Below are 19509 nucleotides of genomic sequence, written 5' to 3'. Positions count from 1 at the left end.
AGGTTTGTAGTACAAGTAAGAAACCAAGTCATCATGTTTCAAACTCCCAAAAAAATCTATGATTATGGAGCCTTTAATTTGTGGGTTTGCTCTGTTCAAATATACATGAAGTCAACAGCATAGCATGTTTTAAGCTTGTTTGGTGTTAAGCAGTACAGCGTGCTCTGTGACCTCCTGCGCTGCACTCCCGACCTGGCTGTGTTCACCTTGCTGTTCTGCTTTCCTGATCTACAGAAAAGCTTAATGTTTATATAAATGTTTGCAACTTCCATTTGGCAAAAACAAACAAAAAAAAGAGGCATAGAAGTTGCAGAAGAGCTGCTCACATTTTAGGAGATGCAAGTATGCACCAGGTTGTGAATCCCTGTGCGAGTACTTCAGTTTCTCAGTAAAACACCAACAGTGCTGTTCCAGAATGTTATTATCTCCATATCTTCAAACAACCCCGCCCAAAGCATAGCTTTGCATTACAAACACTGAACCTACAGGAAATTTAATTGTGTATTAGCACTGGAATAATCTGAATCATATATGCAAAACAACATCTTTATTTACTTCAGTCTGTTGTAAGCATCTTCAATGCACTTATCACCATATTTTCCAGGTGCCTAAACAGGTGTCTGCTTTTTGCCCCAGGAGGCCTATACTGAACTTAAGAGTAGTGACTAATAAACTAGAAATGCATACAGGGAATAGATCATACAATTTTTTTCCTGCTAGGTAGGCAATTATTTAATAATTCCATGAATATAATTTTCAAAGTATGTTCCAGGTGAATATTTTCAGTACTTCAAATCTCTATCCTAGTAAATTATCCGCATAGTTAAGTCTGCACATAGAATTCAAAAATAACTTTTGCCAAACTTAAAGACAGAAAAAACTTATGGAAAGACAGTCCAGCCCTTTAGAGATCAACATTTTTGTTTCTTTTTGAGCTATTCTCATTCTATTCCATGTCTACACACACACACACAGAGGTGACCTGTGCATGTATGTATGCAATGTTTTTATCAAGAAGGGAAAAACAAAGAAAGAGTAATATATGAGTGCTTTGCTTCACTTCTATTACAGAAGGTGAAGTTCAACACAGATTTAACACACTGCGACTCCTTATACATATCAGGCAATCTCATAGTAGCTTGAACAACATCTTTTAACAGAGAACTAAAGAAATTTGGTTCCTCTGTTTACTTCCAGTGCCACCTGCCAACCATTGCCTGGCCCTGCTTGGTTAAAAATTAATGTAATATTTACTTGTAAGTTGAACAGACTTTTGGCATCTCTCTAAGGAATAAATGTATGCATCTTAAATCAAGCAAACTGACATAAAACAAAACATTAAGCAGTTTCATTGTTGCTGTGGCTTTAACATTAACAGGTGTATTGTAATCTCTAAACTTTATTACGCAGAACTTTTGTCTTATATAATTTTGCATTATCAAGTTTAGAAGAAAAGAGGAAATCCAAGGAAATTATTAGACCATTAAAAAATTAGAGAAAAGTATGTATTATTTACATGTGGAACACTTTTCTTCACAGGTTCAGAGAAATCAAACAGGGAATACAGCCACACCAATGAAAAAATAAGTCTGAGTGAAAATTTGAACCTTCAAAATCTCTATTGTAGAAAAGAGGATATTAGCAAATCAATCATGTTTTTTTTCCATCTCACTACAACACACAATTGCTCTTGTGCAGCATAAACTTTGATCTTCCTCATTTTATTTAAGACGGCTACCTATAACATTTACTCCTTTACTGACAAAAGGCAAACACCATATTAGTGTTACTAAATTGGAAATTTTCATTAAAATTTCTTTTCCCTTCCACTCCTCTAATGTCCTCCAACACACTGGGCAACTTAAAGCATAATGCAAAAGACACTTGTACCTGTTTGTAGAAATCAGTGGAAGGGGATGATCTAGATCTCTCATGGGTGTATTGGGATTTCCCATGCTGTTCATGGCCTGTGTCGAGGATATTATCAGCTGAATGGTACCTTCCTGAGCCCCTTGGCTCTACTGGCTTCCATGGCTCCTTCCACGAGGCCTCATACTCTGCAAAGGTTCCCAGGCGCAGCGGCTGTGCAGATTTCCCAATCCTCTCAGCAGCCCTACTGCTGCTGCTATGGTGGACACTATCTTTTGAAGCATGAGAAGTTTCAGGTCCAACAGAGGCTACCCGACCTCTTCTCTCATACCACAGCTCCTCCCTCTCTTGTGCTTTCCTCTCTGTCCTCTCAGGTTGTCCCTCTGCTAGACCATGAGGACCTGGTTTCTGTGATGATTTTCTAAATGCAGGCTTACTTGTTTCTTCAAAAAATTTCCACCTGTCTGCAAATGACCCCAGGGCTTCTTCTGATACGTTTGGACGGCAATGAGCATGGCATTCATCCTCTGATATGCCCACCTCATTCATCTTCTCTGGTTCTGAGTATGACTTCATTTTTTGCTCTGTTGTGAACCTCTTCCTGGCTCCAATCCGAGAAATGTGATGAGTGCCACTCCCTGTAGGATTTGGTTTGGCTTGTGTAGCCTCAAGGAATCCAGAGACATCTTCAGAAACCAAAGCCAATAATGAAGAGTTGTGACTACCAGTTTTCCGCTCAGGGGACCTGGGGAGATACTCAGCGGGGCTGGGCTCCAAGTCCCGACGTTTGAAGGATGTCGCACTCAGAACTCTGGCCTGGGCTTCCTTGAGGTGATCTTTGTAGGTGCTAGTAAAGTTTGTATCAGGGGAGGTGGTGACATTCTCTGTTGAATCTGGTTTCCAGGTCTCACAGCACTCCTCTGTTTCAGATGACCCTACTAGTGTAGCAGTACTTCTACTTTTCTGCAGCTTTGCTCGTCTCATTTGGATCTCATTTCTGAGGGTTGTTGCAAAACGATCACTCCTTCGTGCCTGTTTAGACAGGTGAGTGTCAAATGAGGTCTGTTGCTCTGATACCACTTCTGGGTTGTTCGACTGTTTTTTCCCTTCCTGAGCTAAAGAGTGCAACATTGGCGTCCTCTGAGGAGAAATCTTGCTACTCTCATCTTTCCCCCACCTAAAATCTTTCTGAGCAGATCTGTTTTCAGTCGTAAGGACACAGTCCTTTACATACGCTTGCTGACTGTGCCTAGTTTCACTTGCCTCAGAGCTGTTCTCACAGGTTTTCTTTTGTCCAGATTTTTCAGTATGATTAGGTTTTTTAGATTCTTCTACTACAGCACACCTAGCATCTTCCTCTCTGTCCACTGGATAATGACTACTGTTCTCACACCTCGTCAGTGAAGAGTCAATAGATTGTTGAGGTAGATAATATTTTGGGTTTGGGGCCGTTGTAGTAACTGCAGAATTTTCATGAGGTCCAAGTGACAAATCAGTTCCCACTGCAGGTTCCCAGCTGTCATTCTTAAGCTGTAGTGGTTTTGAGCTTCCCTGAGCAGGCTGTTTTGCTGTCACGCAATAATATCGACTTTGTCCAGTGTTGTCCACCTTCTGTTCAGCAGCACTGTTCAAAGAGGAAGTGTAGAGCAGACTGGCTTGGTTTGGACTGTAGCCATGAAAATGATCTGTAGTTAACTCCTGAATGCCACTGTAGGACAGATAATGTTGCTGATCTTTTGGTGCAGCTAAGATTCTTGCACTGTGATAAAAGGTGCTCTCATCACTGTACTGGTGCTGGTGGTGGTAAGAGTAAGCAGACTGTGCGAACCTAACGTCGGTGCTGGACAAGGATGGCTGCAGTTTGCTCACAGTTCCTGCATTACTACTGTACCTTTCACCAGCTGAAGAAAAAGTGTGTTCTGAACTGAGATCAGATTTGTAATTTGAGCTGCTGATCCTCCTGTCACATGCTCTGGATGGCCGTCGCTGCTCTGCAGTTTCCAAACTCCAGTCACTCCTGGGCTGAGATCGATTCAGGGCTGTAAAGTGCTGTGTGCTGGCACCCTCTGAGAACACAGGGCCATGGGCTTTCTCATGGCCCTTGGTGGCAGCAAAGCTATCACTACGAAGAGGTGGGGGTGGGGGGGGAGGAGATGAAGACTTCTTCTTATCAGGAATGTACCAGACAGGTCCAAAACTGGATCTTCCCGAGCTAGTGAGCTTGCCATCTGAGTGTTCCTCTGTTCTAGGACCTTTGTTCTCGTATTGGATAGGAGCTGGCAAATACCCAGGTTTGTCCTCTGTTCCACTGCTGTCATTCAAAAACTGGCCAGACTTGCTTCCATGCTTAGCAGTCTCCCAGGGCCCCACTTTGTAAAGCATGTTCTCTGTTGAAGAAGTGTCTGCACTGGACAGAGTGTGGTCAGGGGTGCTAGAACTCGTGGAGAAAGACCCATAGGCTGAATCCCGCTTACTTTGGCTCCCTAGATGATCAATGCTACTATTAGACTTTGCAGAAGAAAGTCTTCCATACTGGGCTACTTGGGGAGTGTGGTCCCAGCTGTCCATACTTCCCAAAGAGCTGAATTGGTCAGAAGTGCGATATAGACTTGACTGATCCCATGAGTTTGAAAGGTCATGAGAAGAACAACTACTGAAGGAAACAAAAAAAACCCGTGTCAGAATAAATATCAAAAATGTCACAACATACTTATAACCACCCATTCTAATAATATTAGTTAAAATCCATCTGCACAGCAGTCAAAGACAAACATTATAACAAAACTGAAAGTTTGAACACTAAGTCAGGGCTCCAACTTAATACTCCACAACTGATTCAAAGCTTGAAACCTTAGTAACTAACTCAGCTTCCCTATGTAAGTTTGCCAGTAAGTAATAATGCATTTATCTCCTTAAGGGTCCCTTCTCCCCCAGCAAATTGCTGATTTTGGTGACATTGCTTATAGAAAAATTTAGCTTGAGTTCCATTAGCTCCCACTTTCCCAGGACAAACACCAATTTATTTTTCAGCTTATTTTCCAGGCACCTTGAGTCTTCCAGCTATTAACTTCACATACTTCCTCTCTTTATCTCTGAAATATGACTCTAAACTTCTTCGGCCCCTGATGTTATTCCCTTTTGTCAATAAGTTACTCAATAAAGTTATTAACCACATCTGCCTATTTGTTTGATGTTTTAACTTTTAAGCAGAGATGCACTAAATGCATTTGTCTCAAATACCACCTGCACATGCACCTTAGCAGTGTGGTTTCAAACCACTCTCAAGTAGACACTCTTAAAACAACATTCCATTCCACCCAGTTCCACAACATTGGCAGGAAAACTTCAGGAGGAGATGCCATAGCAACATAAGCTCTGCATGGCCAAACAATCTTCTGACTCTCCTTCAAGAATCCTTACTGCCCCAGTTTCTCCCTACCACTCTTTCCTTTATAAAAACCTCATCTGTGACACTGTATTTTCTTCAGGTCTTTTGCTAAGGACATTATTCCAAAATCATGCTGCTTCTGTTACCTTCCTATCCCCCATGAGTTTTGTTTCCTTTCCTTTCATTTATTTTCTCTCTCACAGTACCACCTCCTGACAGTCCAACACACTGATGCTGAGATCACAGTCCTGACAATTATTCTCATCACATCTTCCTGTTTGAACTTCATTGGCAGCTCCTCCTGCTTTTACAAACCAAATTCAAATTCTTGCCTTTGCATGCAAACCCCCTTGGTAGAAATCCCAGAATTATTCCACTTCCCTGTAGCTATAATTATATGAAGCATCTATCAAATCTTGTGTTGTAAAGAGAGCTGTGAAACCTAGCAATGAAATTTGATTAGTCCACATAAAAAATACAAAGAATGATACAGGTCTTTTCTTCTGTCAAAAATATTGCAAATGTCAACTCAACAGTTCTTTAGAATTCAGTACTAACAGAATTGGTTTTCTTCCCCTCTACTACTACAGCCTCTTAAACTTCTTTTCTTATACAACATGGTCAAAAGCAATTTATGTTAAATAAATATCACTTTATGCTTATTTTCTAAAAGCATTTTGTTAACAAGATACACTAACAATGACCTCATCTTGTGGGGTTTTATGTTCTTTATTTTTTGCATTTAAAACATCTTGCTGAATCCTTAAAAAGGTCTTAATTGTAATCTTAAACTGATACTATGCCGCATGTAAAAAGTATTGTGGTCATTACCAGGATGTTTTGGTCAAAGAATAACGTAAGCCAGATATTACTAAGAATTGCTGATATTCTCACTCCCCTGAGCACTATGGACATCACAGGACCATTAAGGTTGGAAAAGACCTTTAAGTTCACAAAATCCAAACAGATACTTGATATTAATTAAAAGAAAGATGCCACTTGTGCAGGAAAGCCTCAGTTTACAGGTAAATCTGCTGGTATCAAATGTGAAGCAGAGATAACATCAAAGGAGGTCAAAGCCCTGCTAGAAATGCCTAATGGAAACTCAGCAGAAGCAGCAAGCACTTTAAAGGAGGACAGGAAGGCATGTTCCTGCAAAGCATGGCCTCCTGTGGTCCTAAACTGTAGGGCAATCCTCCTGTGAACCCTGACATGGAAGAGAGTGCAGAAGCCAGTTCTGCCTGAGCCTGGCTGGTATCCCAGGATATCCTTCTCTCAATGGCTGTTTCAGAGCAGACTCATAGAAGCACCAACAGTGCTGGTCAAAGTCTGGTAGGTTAAGTCCAGGAATAATCTACAAACACCATCCCTTGGCCACATTGGCCAGTAAATAATCCTTCCCAACCCTGGACCCTTCTGCTCCTGGACCCTTACAGAAATGGCCTCCTCTCAGCAACTGCATGGGATTACAAATCAGATGCACCTGACCCTAACTGCCCCAAAACCTCAGTTTAGGTAGCCTTCTCAAAGCACACTTGTCCCACAGCCATACCTGTAATACCAGAAGGAAGCAGCAGAGGTGGTTGAGTTCATCTGTACAACCAGGGGCACAGAAAAAAACCCAAAGGCTCCTCTGTTATAGTATACCCTACTGCAAGAAAATGCAGGATTTAAACTTTCAGCAACTTAAAATAGTTCAGTTACACTCCTCCCAGAAAAGTGCACTCAACCTTAGTTTTGGATGGGCCAGGAAAAACGTTTGCACCATGTTATTAAAGGTGCAACTTCTGTGAAAACGACAGAAGACTCACAGAGGGAAAGGAAGGCACCAAAATCTTTACAAGTTCAACTCTCTAGCCTTGCATGAGAGGTATCTAGACCTAGCCTAGTGCTCCCAAAGATAACTTACAATTTTTGCATTAAAGTCACATGACAAAAACCCCATACATATAGTGCTGGATGTGGAGGACTGGATTCCAGGACCACCCTCTCTCCTATATACTGGTACAGCCTCTTCTGATCTGTCTTCACCAAGCTTCATCCACCTTTTCAAATGCTCAAATTCATCAGCCAGCAAAATGAAAGCCCCAGCAAAACCAACCAAGTAAGAAAACCTAAAGCAGATCAAACTGCACATATCTTAACCTAGCAGTAGACAGGATGGACAGTCTTCATGGGGCTGTTTTCATCAGCTGTGCCCCACTCCAACACAAAAATGTGCCCTCCCCCAACAATACTCCCCCCCAAAAAACACTCTCCATGCTTTACAAGTGATTTAGTGAATTTTCACACTCTGAGAGAATTCAGGTAGGCACATTCAAAAGAGATTTTAGGCTTTGAATACCAATCTCAGATGCTTAGCCCAAGGAAGGACATGAAATTCCAGAAATAGCCCAGGGATGGGATTCCTGGGCTAGAAATATCCCCTCCTCAGGATATTTCCATTATCTCCTTGCATAGTGCTGCTTTCAGCTACTGATTGCTGTGCTTTCCGGATCAGCTAAGCCTTTTGTCAAATGCACTTGTAAAGTGGGGAATCTCTGAGGCTGCTCACCTCTTTTTGCAGATTAGCAAACCCAAAGAACTCCACCCTGCAACTGAGCCCAAAGTATCAAAACCTTGGGCTGCCGCTATGGGAATGCTGGGTGTCCACCAGCAGCAGCATGGTAAGAGCACCTCTGCCACTGAAATGGTCTTGGACAACAGACACTAGGGCTGACAAATCTCCCAAATATATTGTCTTTTAAGTGGGCAGCACAGGTAGCCAAGGGGTTCAGCATGGCAGTGACCTGGGAACTGTGCTATGAGACTGTGCTAAGGCCACTACATCTTTCACCAGCATGTGAGAAAGAAAGAGTCTCTTGATTTTATTAGTATTAGGATCTGCCAGCAGTTGTGGTTATTTCTGATATGTGGGAGAGGAGTGCTCTATTCCCATTCCCTCTTCCTTTACACCCACAATTTCCTGACCAAACCTCATTTTGAACTGTCATGGAACCATTTTTTTCTCTTTTCTAAGTATTGGAACACACCCAGCTCCTATCAAAACACACCCTGAGACACTTCTTGCAGTATTTTACTTTCACAAGGTAAAAGGACAACCACCAGGAAGAACAGGAAGCATATAATGATTTACAGCTTAGTATAGAAGACTCATTAATAGCAGAAATACTCTTTAGCTTTAGTATTGTAATGAGGAACCCTATAGAAGATTTTAGAAATTTCTGAATTTTGTTTCTATGTACAAGCACATGTACTGTCTTAAAATCTATAAATCCAAATCAATCAATCTACATGATATTTAAATCAGTGTAAACCAGCATAAATTGTAAACAAAGTTTCTAAAACTTCTACTACTAAATTATTACAAAAAACATTTTAAAAACCCCTTTCTGTTGATTTTATTCAAGAGCAGACAGCAACTTATCTTAAAAACAGCAGGGAGCTCCCTAAGAAAATGGTGTAAAAACATTGTAAATGTTCATCTAAATGTAAAAATTAGATGAAAAAATAAAATACTGCAGTATTAATGTTCTTTTGTTTTGACTACCACAAAACATTAACCTCAAGAAGTAACGATTCAGCAGAGAATGTACAGCAATAAGTACAGAAAACCAAAGTCTACTTCCCAAACTGGGACTGCACACCATACTATTTTTCTGTAATGCTCAGTGTAACTGTGGCCCAAATGGAAACTGAGAAGGAAAATGTAACAAAGAACAAAAAAATAACACCCCCTCCCTCCCAAAAACCAAGAAAATCGTTCATGAAAATGATAAATAATGCCATCTAGGAGCTGGAAACAAACAAGAACCTGCAACCAGACACAAACAGGCATTACCTAAAGGTTTAGAGTTCCACAGCTAAAACTGCCTGGGTGTCAGCCTTTCTCCATTAGTGTTGAATGTGACCTAACAAATATTACAGTGCTTTAAACAGTGACTGAAGATCATCGGTTTTATTACCTCTCTAGACAAGCAAGATCACAGATGTAGGGAAGGATTACAGAAAGACAGTTTAACTAATTAAACCAGTAATACCTTAAAAGACAACAGTAAAGCATTCTGTACCCTCTCTTTAGAAAAAACCTGTTTAATTGTTTGAAACAGTATTTTTATTTTCTTCTCCTTTTCCTATTTCACTTTATGACTGTTAATTTTGATGGTTACTTTGCCTTAGGATTTTACCAGCAGGCATTGAAAGGAAATGCAGAGCAAGAAGCATAACCTTGTGACTGCCTTTAAAGCTAGTTTCTTACCTTTCAATCACATGGACATATCACAGACTGTTTCAGAAATCCACTCATCCACACGTCAAACTTCCCCAACTCCCCCTTCATGCACTGCAAGGACAGGCAACTAAAGAAGTAACACCATGACACTGCGTTGGTTGTTTTTTTAAAAAATAACCCTCAGCAACATGAGCTGTGTTATTGTAGCCTTGCTGTTAGGAGCCAAATGCGTGTAACTTAAGCAGAGACTCACCTTGCATGGTAGCTGGAGTGCCAGGAGGCGCAGGCATGAGAGGGAAGGTGTGACGTGGCTGCCTCAGGTTGACTTTCGGTAAATTTGGTTGCGTGCCAGGAGTGCGGCCTGCAGGCTAGGTCATTCCTTCTGAAAACAACAGAGGCAGAGGGTGCTACTTTAGTGCAAACAGTTCAATAAGGTGATATGCAGCAAAAAATCTACCAGGGCAGCAGTTTCACAGATAGCACAGAGGCATAATGACTTTAAATGACAGCAAAACTTTCTACATGCATGCATGCCAGTTTTGAAAAGACATCACCATTTGTTTAAAATGCTTGAGATGCAGTGAAATGCCAAATTATTTTTTTAATGGGTGGTGAGGTGAGTGGTTTTACAGAGACTGATAAATTTTAAAGCGCCTGACACACATCCAGACATTTAATAGTTAAAGCTAATATTAGACTTAGAACTCTTTTACAACTTGACAACAGTAAGGCTTTGGTAAGATTTTACTGAAGGTAGGTGCATATGGGAGGAGCTAGGAAGAAACGAGTTAATGAAAGGCAGGATTAAAGCCATGTACATTGTTTCATACAAGTTAGTGCTACAAATAATCATATTAATTCCAGGCAAGTTCTGCTTCAGCTTTTGAAATGTTTGGCATCCCAGATACGCAGGGAGGTTTTGTTTGTTTTGCTGTTTTCTGGGATTGGTTTTTAAAGAATACAGCTCAGTATCATTTCAGGAAATTATGTAAGTCCCCAGTATCTACCTGGATATCACCTCCAAATGTTCCTGCTCACAGAGGAGATCCATTCTAAGTACCAACAGTAGGTTGTTGTTAGAGCTTTGCACCTTAAAACTGTTTTGAAAAGTTGCTCCATACGTGTCTACCCCCTTCCTTCTGCTCAGGAATTAGTAACTACAGCTTGCACTGCTTTCTGAGGACTTGCTGTTTGTTACACCTCTCAGCACTCATGGATTAAGTGCATTCTTTTTTCCCTAAGGTTAAATAAGCCTTCTGGGTGGAATCCAGCTACTTCTGTTTCAGTGAGCAGATGCCAATTACAGGCCATTTATCTAGACCCTCACATTTGGGAATGAAGCAGGACCTTTCTTGAAAGTAATTCTCCTGCCCTTCTTCTTGACTTGTCCTGAAGGTAGTGTAATTTAAAATTTAGATGCAGTATGAGGCTTGAAAAATCCCCTCTCTTGAAGTCTGAGTCTGAAATAAAGGTTTATAGGACCACAGTTTTTAAGATTTTATAATGCACTTCTGTACATAAGAAATCAATTACTCCAAGGTTAAGTAATTTGTCTGAGTTACAGAAGTAACTTCCTACACTGAAGAAGTGTTCCATATTTTCAACTTGAACTGTAAAAAGATACTTCTACTTTTTTTTTTTACTCATTCCTCCTTTTTATAAATTTGTCTGTTATCAGTCTGCCACTGCATTTAGAGACCAAAACTAAAGCCAGTCTCTTCAAACAAGGTCAGCTGTGAGTACATGGCTTTTCACAGTACATTCAGGAAGGTCTGAAGAAATCAGTGATGAATTGCCTTTCCAAACTCTGCATGCAGGATTACAAAAGGAGAATAACAATTCTACAGGAAAACTGTAATTTCATTACAAAGTGTAGCATCATTACTGTCATAAAAAAAGAAGTAATTGTTTCCATAAACAAAAACCTACTCTTCTCAGCGTGACAAAAGAGAAAATGGTTAAGCAGAGCTTCTCTAGTTGCTCGTTTTTGATAGGCCATGACATTCAGAGAGTGGAGAAGTCCCAGTACTCTCAGTGCAAACAAGTGCAAAAGATTCTATTCAGCCCTGTAATGACAGGCTCCAGACAATCCTTGCTTGCCCCAAGCATGTGTGCAGGTATGGAAAAAGTTATGATTCCACTGTTCAGCTGCACAGAACATCACATGCCCCTTTCCCCCACTGCTCAGCTTTAACAGTACTGACAACAACTCAGCAAACCACAAATACCTGGTAAGGCAAATTCAGCACATCTCGAGGCATCAATTCAGCTGAAAAGGTTTATCTTTTATGAGACAATTACTTTTCTATGATGTACTGCTAAGGAAACACAAGACTAGGAAACTAGCACAATACAAGAAGCGTTTGGAGCAAAAGGAAAAGAAGGTTGGGAAGAGGGCTTCTGTGACAGTTTGGGCTTGACAAATGGCAGGAGGAATCCAGTCACTGGGAAGAAACAGAAGGGATGCACATGTAAAGTCAGTACTGTACCTCATGGAACTTGTCAAGATCTTGATAAGATAGTTCCTTGCTACATGAATGTCATTTTCAGAAGGCATTTTCTGTGCTACAATATCCACCACCACTTTCATCTTCCTGAGCAGCCAAGAAAGGGGAGGAACAGACTGGACTGAGTTGTGGCATAAGGCAAGTCAAGTGGACAAGAATTTACAAGTTCTGTTGAATTTTCTGAGAGGGTCTTTTATTTTTTTGGATGTAATGGTCTGAACAGCCTAAAAATACTGGTGGGATACCTAAAAGGTGGAATCTCATAGATATCACAAACACCTGCTTTTGTTGGGAAGTTTACAACATGACTAAAAATTAATTCACCACGCATAGTCAACAGTACTTTTCTGATAGTAATACTAATTAAATTGTAATAATCTATCCTGCACTTCAAGAAATGACTTTTTTCTTAAAAGTGGACTACGACATAAATATTGATTCCAAAACTCAGCAAAAGGATAATAGGACTAGAAAGGAAAAATTAAAAAATTCAAAACAGGAATATTTTGCAGGCAACTGAAGAAGCTGGAAGCTGAGCATTTACATTCTAATGTAATACCTCTCTATTACTTCTGAGTGACAGAATGAGATCATCTGAACCTACAAGAATCTCCAGCATTAATGGAAACATTATTAAAAGCATTTCACCGAAAGTATCTTTCTACCAGTGCTTTTACAGAAGCTGCTGGAAGGAAAATGTTGATAAGCATAGAAGACAGGTTACAAAAGAGAAAAGATAAAAAGCCAGCAGCTGCAACAACAGAAGCATGTATTTCCCCAGCACCACCTTCTCCAACAGAAATTGTATCATTCTTATCTACCAAACAGCGCCTCTGTTGTAACCCTGACATACAGGCTTTTGCATTTGGAGTAACCAAAGCAACAATGTGACAGGCAGTTCCAGAGGCCTGCATCCAGATGAAGATCAATTGCTAGAATTTATTTCATAGAACCATAAAATAGTTTGGGTTGGAAGATCAGTTAAAGTCAGTTAAAGATCACTCAGTTAAAACACCCCTGCCATGGACAGGGGCACCTTCCACTACAGCAGGTGGCTCACAGCCTCATCCAGGCTGGCTTTGAACACTCCCAAGGATGAGGTATCCACAACTTCTTTGGCAACCTGTTCCTTTGCCTCCCCACCTCACGGTAAAGAATTTCTTCCTAACATCTGATTTGTCCATTAATGTTTCATTCCAGCTCATGCTGGAGGAGCAAAGGCCTGACTGCTGGCACACACCTCGAGGCGGAGGGTGCGCGGCAGGCACACGGGCAGCGGCAGGCACAGAGGCACAGAGTCCAGCGGCAGGCACAGAGGCACAGAGTCCAGCGGCAGGCACAGAGGCACACAGTCCAGCGGCAGGCACAGAGGCACAGAGGCCAGCGGCAGGCACACAGGCACACAGTCCAGCGGCAGGCACAGAGGCACAGAGGCCAGCGGCAGGCACACAGGCACACAGTCCAGCGGTAGGCACAGAGGCACAGAGGCCAGCGGCAGGCACACAGGCACACAGTCCAGCGGCAGGCACAGAGGCACAGAGGCCAGCGGCAGGCACAGAGGCACAGAGGCCAGCGGCAGGCACACAGGCACAGAGGCCAGCGGCAGGCACACAGGCACACAGTCCAGCGGTAGGCACACAGGCACAGAGGCCAGCGGCAGGCACAGAGTCCAGCGGCAGGCACAGAGGCACAGAGGCCAGCGGCAGGCACAGAGGCACAGAGGCCAGCGGCAGGCACACAGGCACAGAGGCCAGCGGCAGGCACACAGGCACACAGTCCAGCGGCAGGCACACAGGCACAGAGGCCAGCGGCAGGCACAGAGGCACACAGTCCAGCGGCAGGCACAGAGGCACAGAGTCCAGCGGCAGGCACAGAGGCACAGAGGCCAGCGGCAGGCACAGAGGCACAGAGGCCAGCGGCAGGCACAGAGGCACAGAGTCCAGCGGCAGGCACACAGGCACAGAGTCCAGCGGCAGGCACACAGGCACAGAGTCCAGCGGCAGGAGAGCCGCTATCCCGAGGCACAGCGGCAGGCACAGAGGCCAGCGGCAGGCACACAGGCACAGAGTCCAGCGGCAGGCACACAGTCCAGCGGCAGGCGAGCCGCTATCCCGAGGCACAGCGGCTCCATCCCCGTCCCAAGGATCGCTCCCTTCTTTCCCGGCCTTGGTTCCCCTGGCCCGCCCGGCGGCCCGCGCGCCCCCTGCCGGCCGCCCTGCGCTGCGCCCCGGGAGGCGGCGGCTCCGGCCCCGCCGTCGCTCCCGGAACGCCGCCTTCTCTCGCCATTCCTGGGATTATTTATTTATTCCTCATCCCGGCCGGCAGGGCGGCACACTCTGCCGTGACCACACCGTAGTGGGTTTTCTCCTAGCGGCTGCACCCCTGGGACTGCAGAATTGGGCTCCACATACACAGCAATCACTGACAGGGCTCCCCACAGCACATCTAAGTAGAAGTGAGGACTAAAACCAGTCCTTGCAAATACAGTGTCGCCCACTGTTCATCTGTATCTGCTGTGACAAGAAATAAATCATGGAATCAAAGAATGGTCTGGATTGGAAGAGATCTTAAAGATTATCTCGTTCTAGCCCTTCTGATGAAGGCAGGGACACCTTCTACTAGACCAGGCCATTTGCTCAGTGCCCCATCCAAGCTGGTTTGAATGTTTTTAAGGTACAGGCCATCCATAGCTTCTCCAGACAATCTGTTCCAATGCCTCACCACCCTCAGAGCAAAGTTTTTCCTAACATCTAATCTAGACCTACTCTCTTTCAATTTGAAGCCATTCCCCCTTGTCTTGTCACTATATGCCCTTGAAATGAGTCTCTCTCCAATTTCTTGTAGGCTCCATTTGGGTTCTGGAAGACTGCTATTATGTCACCCCAAAGCTTTCTCTTCTCCAGGCTGAACACTCCCGGTTCTTTTAGCATTTTCACATAGGAGAGCTGCACCAATCCTCTAATCATCTTGGTGGCCTGCTTTGGACTCGCTCCAACAGGTTGATCGTCCTTGCTGTGCTGCAGATGCCAGAGCTGGATGTGGTACACAAGGTGGGGTCTCCATCCTAATAAAACCTGGGTTTAGACAAGAAATCCCAATTTTTCAAAAGTAAAAGGACAGACAAGTCAGTGATTTCAGTCAGAACTGAGCTGAATCTACAAAGACAGAAAAAAAATCCCAAAGCAGAAGCATCTGTTCTTTTTAACTGTTACACACTGTCAGCCTGAAATTCTTGAGTGAAAACTGTTGTAGTGATAATTTATATGAAAGATTCTTTAAAAATAGATATATTCCCTTTTCAGTCACATTTCTACAGAAAGCTGTAGACCATATTTCAAGGTACAAACACAAGAATTTGGGAACCAGTCAGTGTAGTGATGCTGAACAGCAGCTATCAAAATAAAACTCTTCTTCCTCCATTCACCACAGTGCAACTCAAAGCTTTTCAGCAGTGCAGCAAAGCCTTTCTGTGTTGTTAACAACTTTGTTTTTAAAATGGCCCAAGTTCACTTTTCCAAAGTTGCATCAAGAGGTCCAAACTACTGGCAGTCATTTTAAAACTTGTCTAGAACCAGAAATTTAGCCTAATCCCAGTGTAACTGGCTACACAACATGCCAAAGATGCAAGGCTGGAAATGCAGAAAGGCTGCAGCCCTGAGATAAAACGCAAACCTGCACAAGTTTAAAGGTCAAGTGCACAAATCACTGGCATTCTCAAACAAGCAGTATGCCCGAGCACTGCACTGCAAGGTACAGCTCACAAGGTGCCCTTAGCTTGTGTCAAAGCCAAATAAACCAAACCACGCTGCTCTTATTTGTCCTGCAGAAACAGAACCAGTTACAAACACTGCTGCTCCTTGCCAGCCACACAAATTGCCTAGGAAGGGTTCAGTTTTTGCAACGTCCTCAGCAAGCCGCTCACACATTTTTCTTTATTCCATGTAGAGAAAATGTCAAGAATTTGTAGTGACAGCACAGGTGCTCTTGTTGTCTGCTTATAAATCCCAAACAGCTTCAAAGTTCTCAGCTTTCTCACCTCCCCTCCCTTACAACAGTAGGCTAGACATACCAATACTTCATTAACAAGTTTTTTTTAGTAAATCTGTATATGCTGGGGGAACAAAGTCTTCCCAATCCATGAGGGTTTTTTGCAGTTCACCAATCTTTTGTTCAGTAAATTAAAACACACTAGAAGACCAATATATAATGTAATTAACTGGATATACAAAAAACGTTGCAAAGGAACTGCTAAATAATTTATTCAATGTATTAAAACATGTTTGGATTTTGTTAGTCTTCTGAATCCTTGGCAGGAAAAAAAAGTGGCCGAATACCACCATGAGTCTGCAGTTACCCACAGGGGCCTCAAATAAAAAGAAATTGACAATGCAACTGTTTTTCACTCCAGAGGCTGTTATATGTATTTGTCACTGCAGATTTGAAGAATTCATCTAATTGCCTAACATGGGAGCTCATGATTAGAACTGGATGATTTTTCTAAAATGAAGATTTTTCTTTTTAAAGAGCACTTAATTTGATCTTTCTTCTTACCCTCCCGTTAAAACAGACAAACAACATTCCTTTCTATAGAATACCAAAGGAGTCATTATCCTACAGAAAGATATCCAATATTATCTATCTCAGACAACTATATTCATAGAATTCAAATTACTTCATGCTACATCAGTCACCACTGGCAGATCTATCTGCCAGGGAAATATGGAAATGAAGTATCTAAAATTTGGCAAAAAGCCATCACCCAGCAGCAAAACTCTACACGGAATGCGAATGGTTTCTCGTGTCATTCTCAGTAATTAAATACATGCAGGAGTTAACCTATTTTAGCCTAAACCAGTTGTTATCAATTCCATTTAAAAACTCTTGATTAAGTCCAATACAATTCTCTGCTCCTTCCCCCTTGCCATTTTCAGTGTTGTCCTGTCTCCTGACATAAAGGTACGTCTATATCTTTGGATGTAACAACAAACCATGAGAGGACAAAGCATCCAGAACTTAAGGTGAAACACTTTTTCTGAACAGCCTCCTGCTTTATTTTTTCTTCATTTATCTAAAAATGAAGGAAGGAAGGTGGTATGTATGCCAGAAAGAAAATGCAAAGGAAGAAAAATTCACAAAGTCCTCCTGAAAATTTTCATGCAGAAATTGTGTATTAAAGGATTTCCCAAATTAAAAAACTTCCAGAGTATATTTTAAAGTAAACCTTCACTGTCACTCATATCCAACAGAGATTTTATATATATATATATATATATATATATATATATATACACACACACATATATGCAAAGTGACTTTTTAGGCTTGTCTAGTTCCAAAATATCCACAATTTCTCTCACCAGGCTGATGGTTTTGCACTCCAAACACTGCTTTTTTGGTCTTCCCAATATACTGAAGCACTGCTAAAACCTGTCCCACTACTCACTTATGAACTCACCTCTGTGCTGCTTTCTAGAGCATCACAGCCTCTGCCACTTCCTTTCCTTTCTCTTAAGTCTGTTCTACTGCCTTTCCCTCTGACTCAGCCTTAGATCCCAAGTTCCCACTGTCCCGGGGCTAGACAGCAGCAACTTAAATGCTTTTTTTAAAGTACACTCTCTGCCAGCATACAGACTGTCCATCCTAGAGATCCTTAAACGTCCTTTCAAGTCAGGACAGAAGATACAGTAACTGCATTAGCCTCTCCAAAAAGCAAAAAACAGGGCAGATAAGGCAGAAACATCAGGACTTGAAAGCTTAACTGTAGAGGTATCACACCCTCACTTTGTATTATAGAGATTAAACTTAAGATGTGTAAAATGTCTTTTCATGGTGAGCAATAAACCCCAAAAACTCTTGGTAAATATCATCATGGCAAGTATTTTAGGGCCATGTCTTTTACCTTTGCAGATCTGTAGTGAGCTTTATAAAATCAACACATACCATCATCTCCTCCTTTCTTTCAGGGTCACTCCCTGAATACAAAAAATACCTGAATGGAGCTGTTTCAGATGAAGCCAAAACCTGTCTGGATTCACATCTGGCTTCTTCACAAAAGGAATGGTTAAATCAGATGCACTGCAGGAACAGTTAATGAAATATTTAATTAAGTAAATATTTAGAATAATACTGCCTATCCCCAGTAGAAACAATATATTTTCATCCAAAAAACCCCATTGGAGTAAGAAGTAGAACCAACCCAACAGGCCCACAATAAGTCTTATTGCTCATCTATTTATGAGCTTACACTTCTTATTTACTCTAATACTGCTTCTCAGCCTATTCACACAACACTTGGAATTCTCAAGTAATCTTCCAAATAAATACTAGTCACATCACACAGCATCCAGGACCCATTTACTCCAGCTTAGCCATAACTGAGACAAAAAAATGAGTGTAATACTGTAAAAAATTACAGTACTTTCCAAAATAATAAAGAACTGAATAAGCTTTTAATGTAGAAATTTTCCCTTGAGGCATCTTGGTCTCAGAAGGACAACACAGACTTGAAAGAGAAATCTGCTCCACAAAAAACCCCAAAAAACACTAAATAAAAAGCCCCCCCCCCCCCAAAAAAAAACCAACCAAACAAAAAACCAAAACAAACAACAAAACAAAATCCTCTTCTGAGGATTACAAATACAAGTGCATGTAAAATTTTCTACTTCTTCCACTGAATTGAGGTAGCCATGCAACTGTAAATCACTCTTTGATATACAGCATGGTTTGTAAAATGGATTTTTATTGTCATAAAATATCATTTTCAGATTAAAACAGACATTAGAGTTTTGGCACATTACAGAGCTCATAATTTGGGCAGGAAATCTCAGCTGCCCTAACATGTTGGAAGCCCAAGGCATAAGGTGGTTACAGTTGCAAAATCATCCAAGTAACCTCTCCCTCCTTACCTCCCAGGGCAGCTCAAGTTTCAGGTGAAATTAATTGTTAGTTCCAAATTAAATCCCGTTCTTAATCTCCAGATGATGACTGCAGCCATAACAGGATTAGAACACACAGCAGTATGATTTGAAACACATAACCATTTCTCCACTGGCAAAGGGCAGACATTTTTCTGCAACTTCTTGGAGCATGAGCTACTCTCTTCCTATGCCTGTACTAACTCAGGCCAAGTATTTCCAACATTTTGTGTAGACTCTTAATGGAAGTAGAAGGAATCTGCATGGGCAGGTATAATGTTGTCTCTGACAGCTCCTACCACCCTGTGTAGGACTCTAAGAAATACAATCCATGCCCTCCATCCCTAGGGGGGAGATGGGAACTGCAGTAAAGGCAAGTGCAAGAAGCTGGATCCTCTGCTGAGGCTGGTTCTATATCCTGCTTCATCTTCTGACATTTCATCCTGTGAGAAACTAAGCTATTTCCCTTGATCTGGATACACTGAGAATAAGTATAAACCCTCATTTTGAGCAGATACATGGCAGACCTAAAACACAATCACCTGGAGCTAGAACTTTAAAAATGACCAGACAACTCTCATTTCTGGGATTCCCAGAACA

At 42.0% G+C, this 19509-nt stretch overlaps 1 protein-coding gene across 3 annotated transcripts in view; it reads right to left on the bottom strand.

Moving 5' to 3' along the window:
• SHROOM2 (shroom family member 2) overlaps positions 1-19509 on the bottom strand; it is a 117115-nt gene that overhangs the window by 35180 nt on the left and 62426 nt on the right. The window contains exons 1-3 of one of the 3 annotated variants that reach the window (XM_021527751.2): positions 11978-12083; positions 9742-9870; positions 1891-4522 (exon numbers count right to left, since the gene is read on the bottom strand). In XM_021527751.2, the coding sequence (XP_021383426.2) occupies positions 1891-4522; positions 9742-9870; positions 11978-12078 (2862 nt within the window). In that variant the 5' untranslated portion in view covers positions 12079-12083. Of the gene's footprint in view, positions 1-1890; positions 4523-9741; positions 9871-11977; positions 12084-19509 lie in introns of those variants that run through there. The other 2 variants (XM_021527747.2, XM_021527748.2) reach the window with 2 other exon arrangements.

This window comes from Lonchura striata, chromosome 2, assembly GCF_046129695.1.
Source record: "Lonchura striata isolate bLonStr1 chromosome 2, bLonStr1.mat, whole genome shotgun sequence".
NCBI classification, from domain to species: domain Eukaryota; kingdom Metazoa; phylum Chordata; class Aves; order Passeriformes; family Estrildidae; genus Lonchura; species Lonchura striata.
The sequence above is the reverse complement of the archived record's forward strand: the minus strand, read 5'-3'. Positions and strand labels throughout refer to the sequence as shown.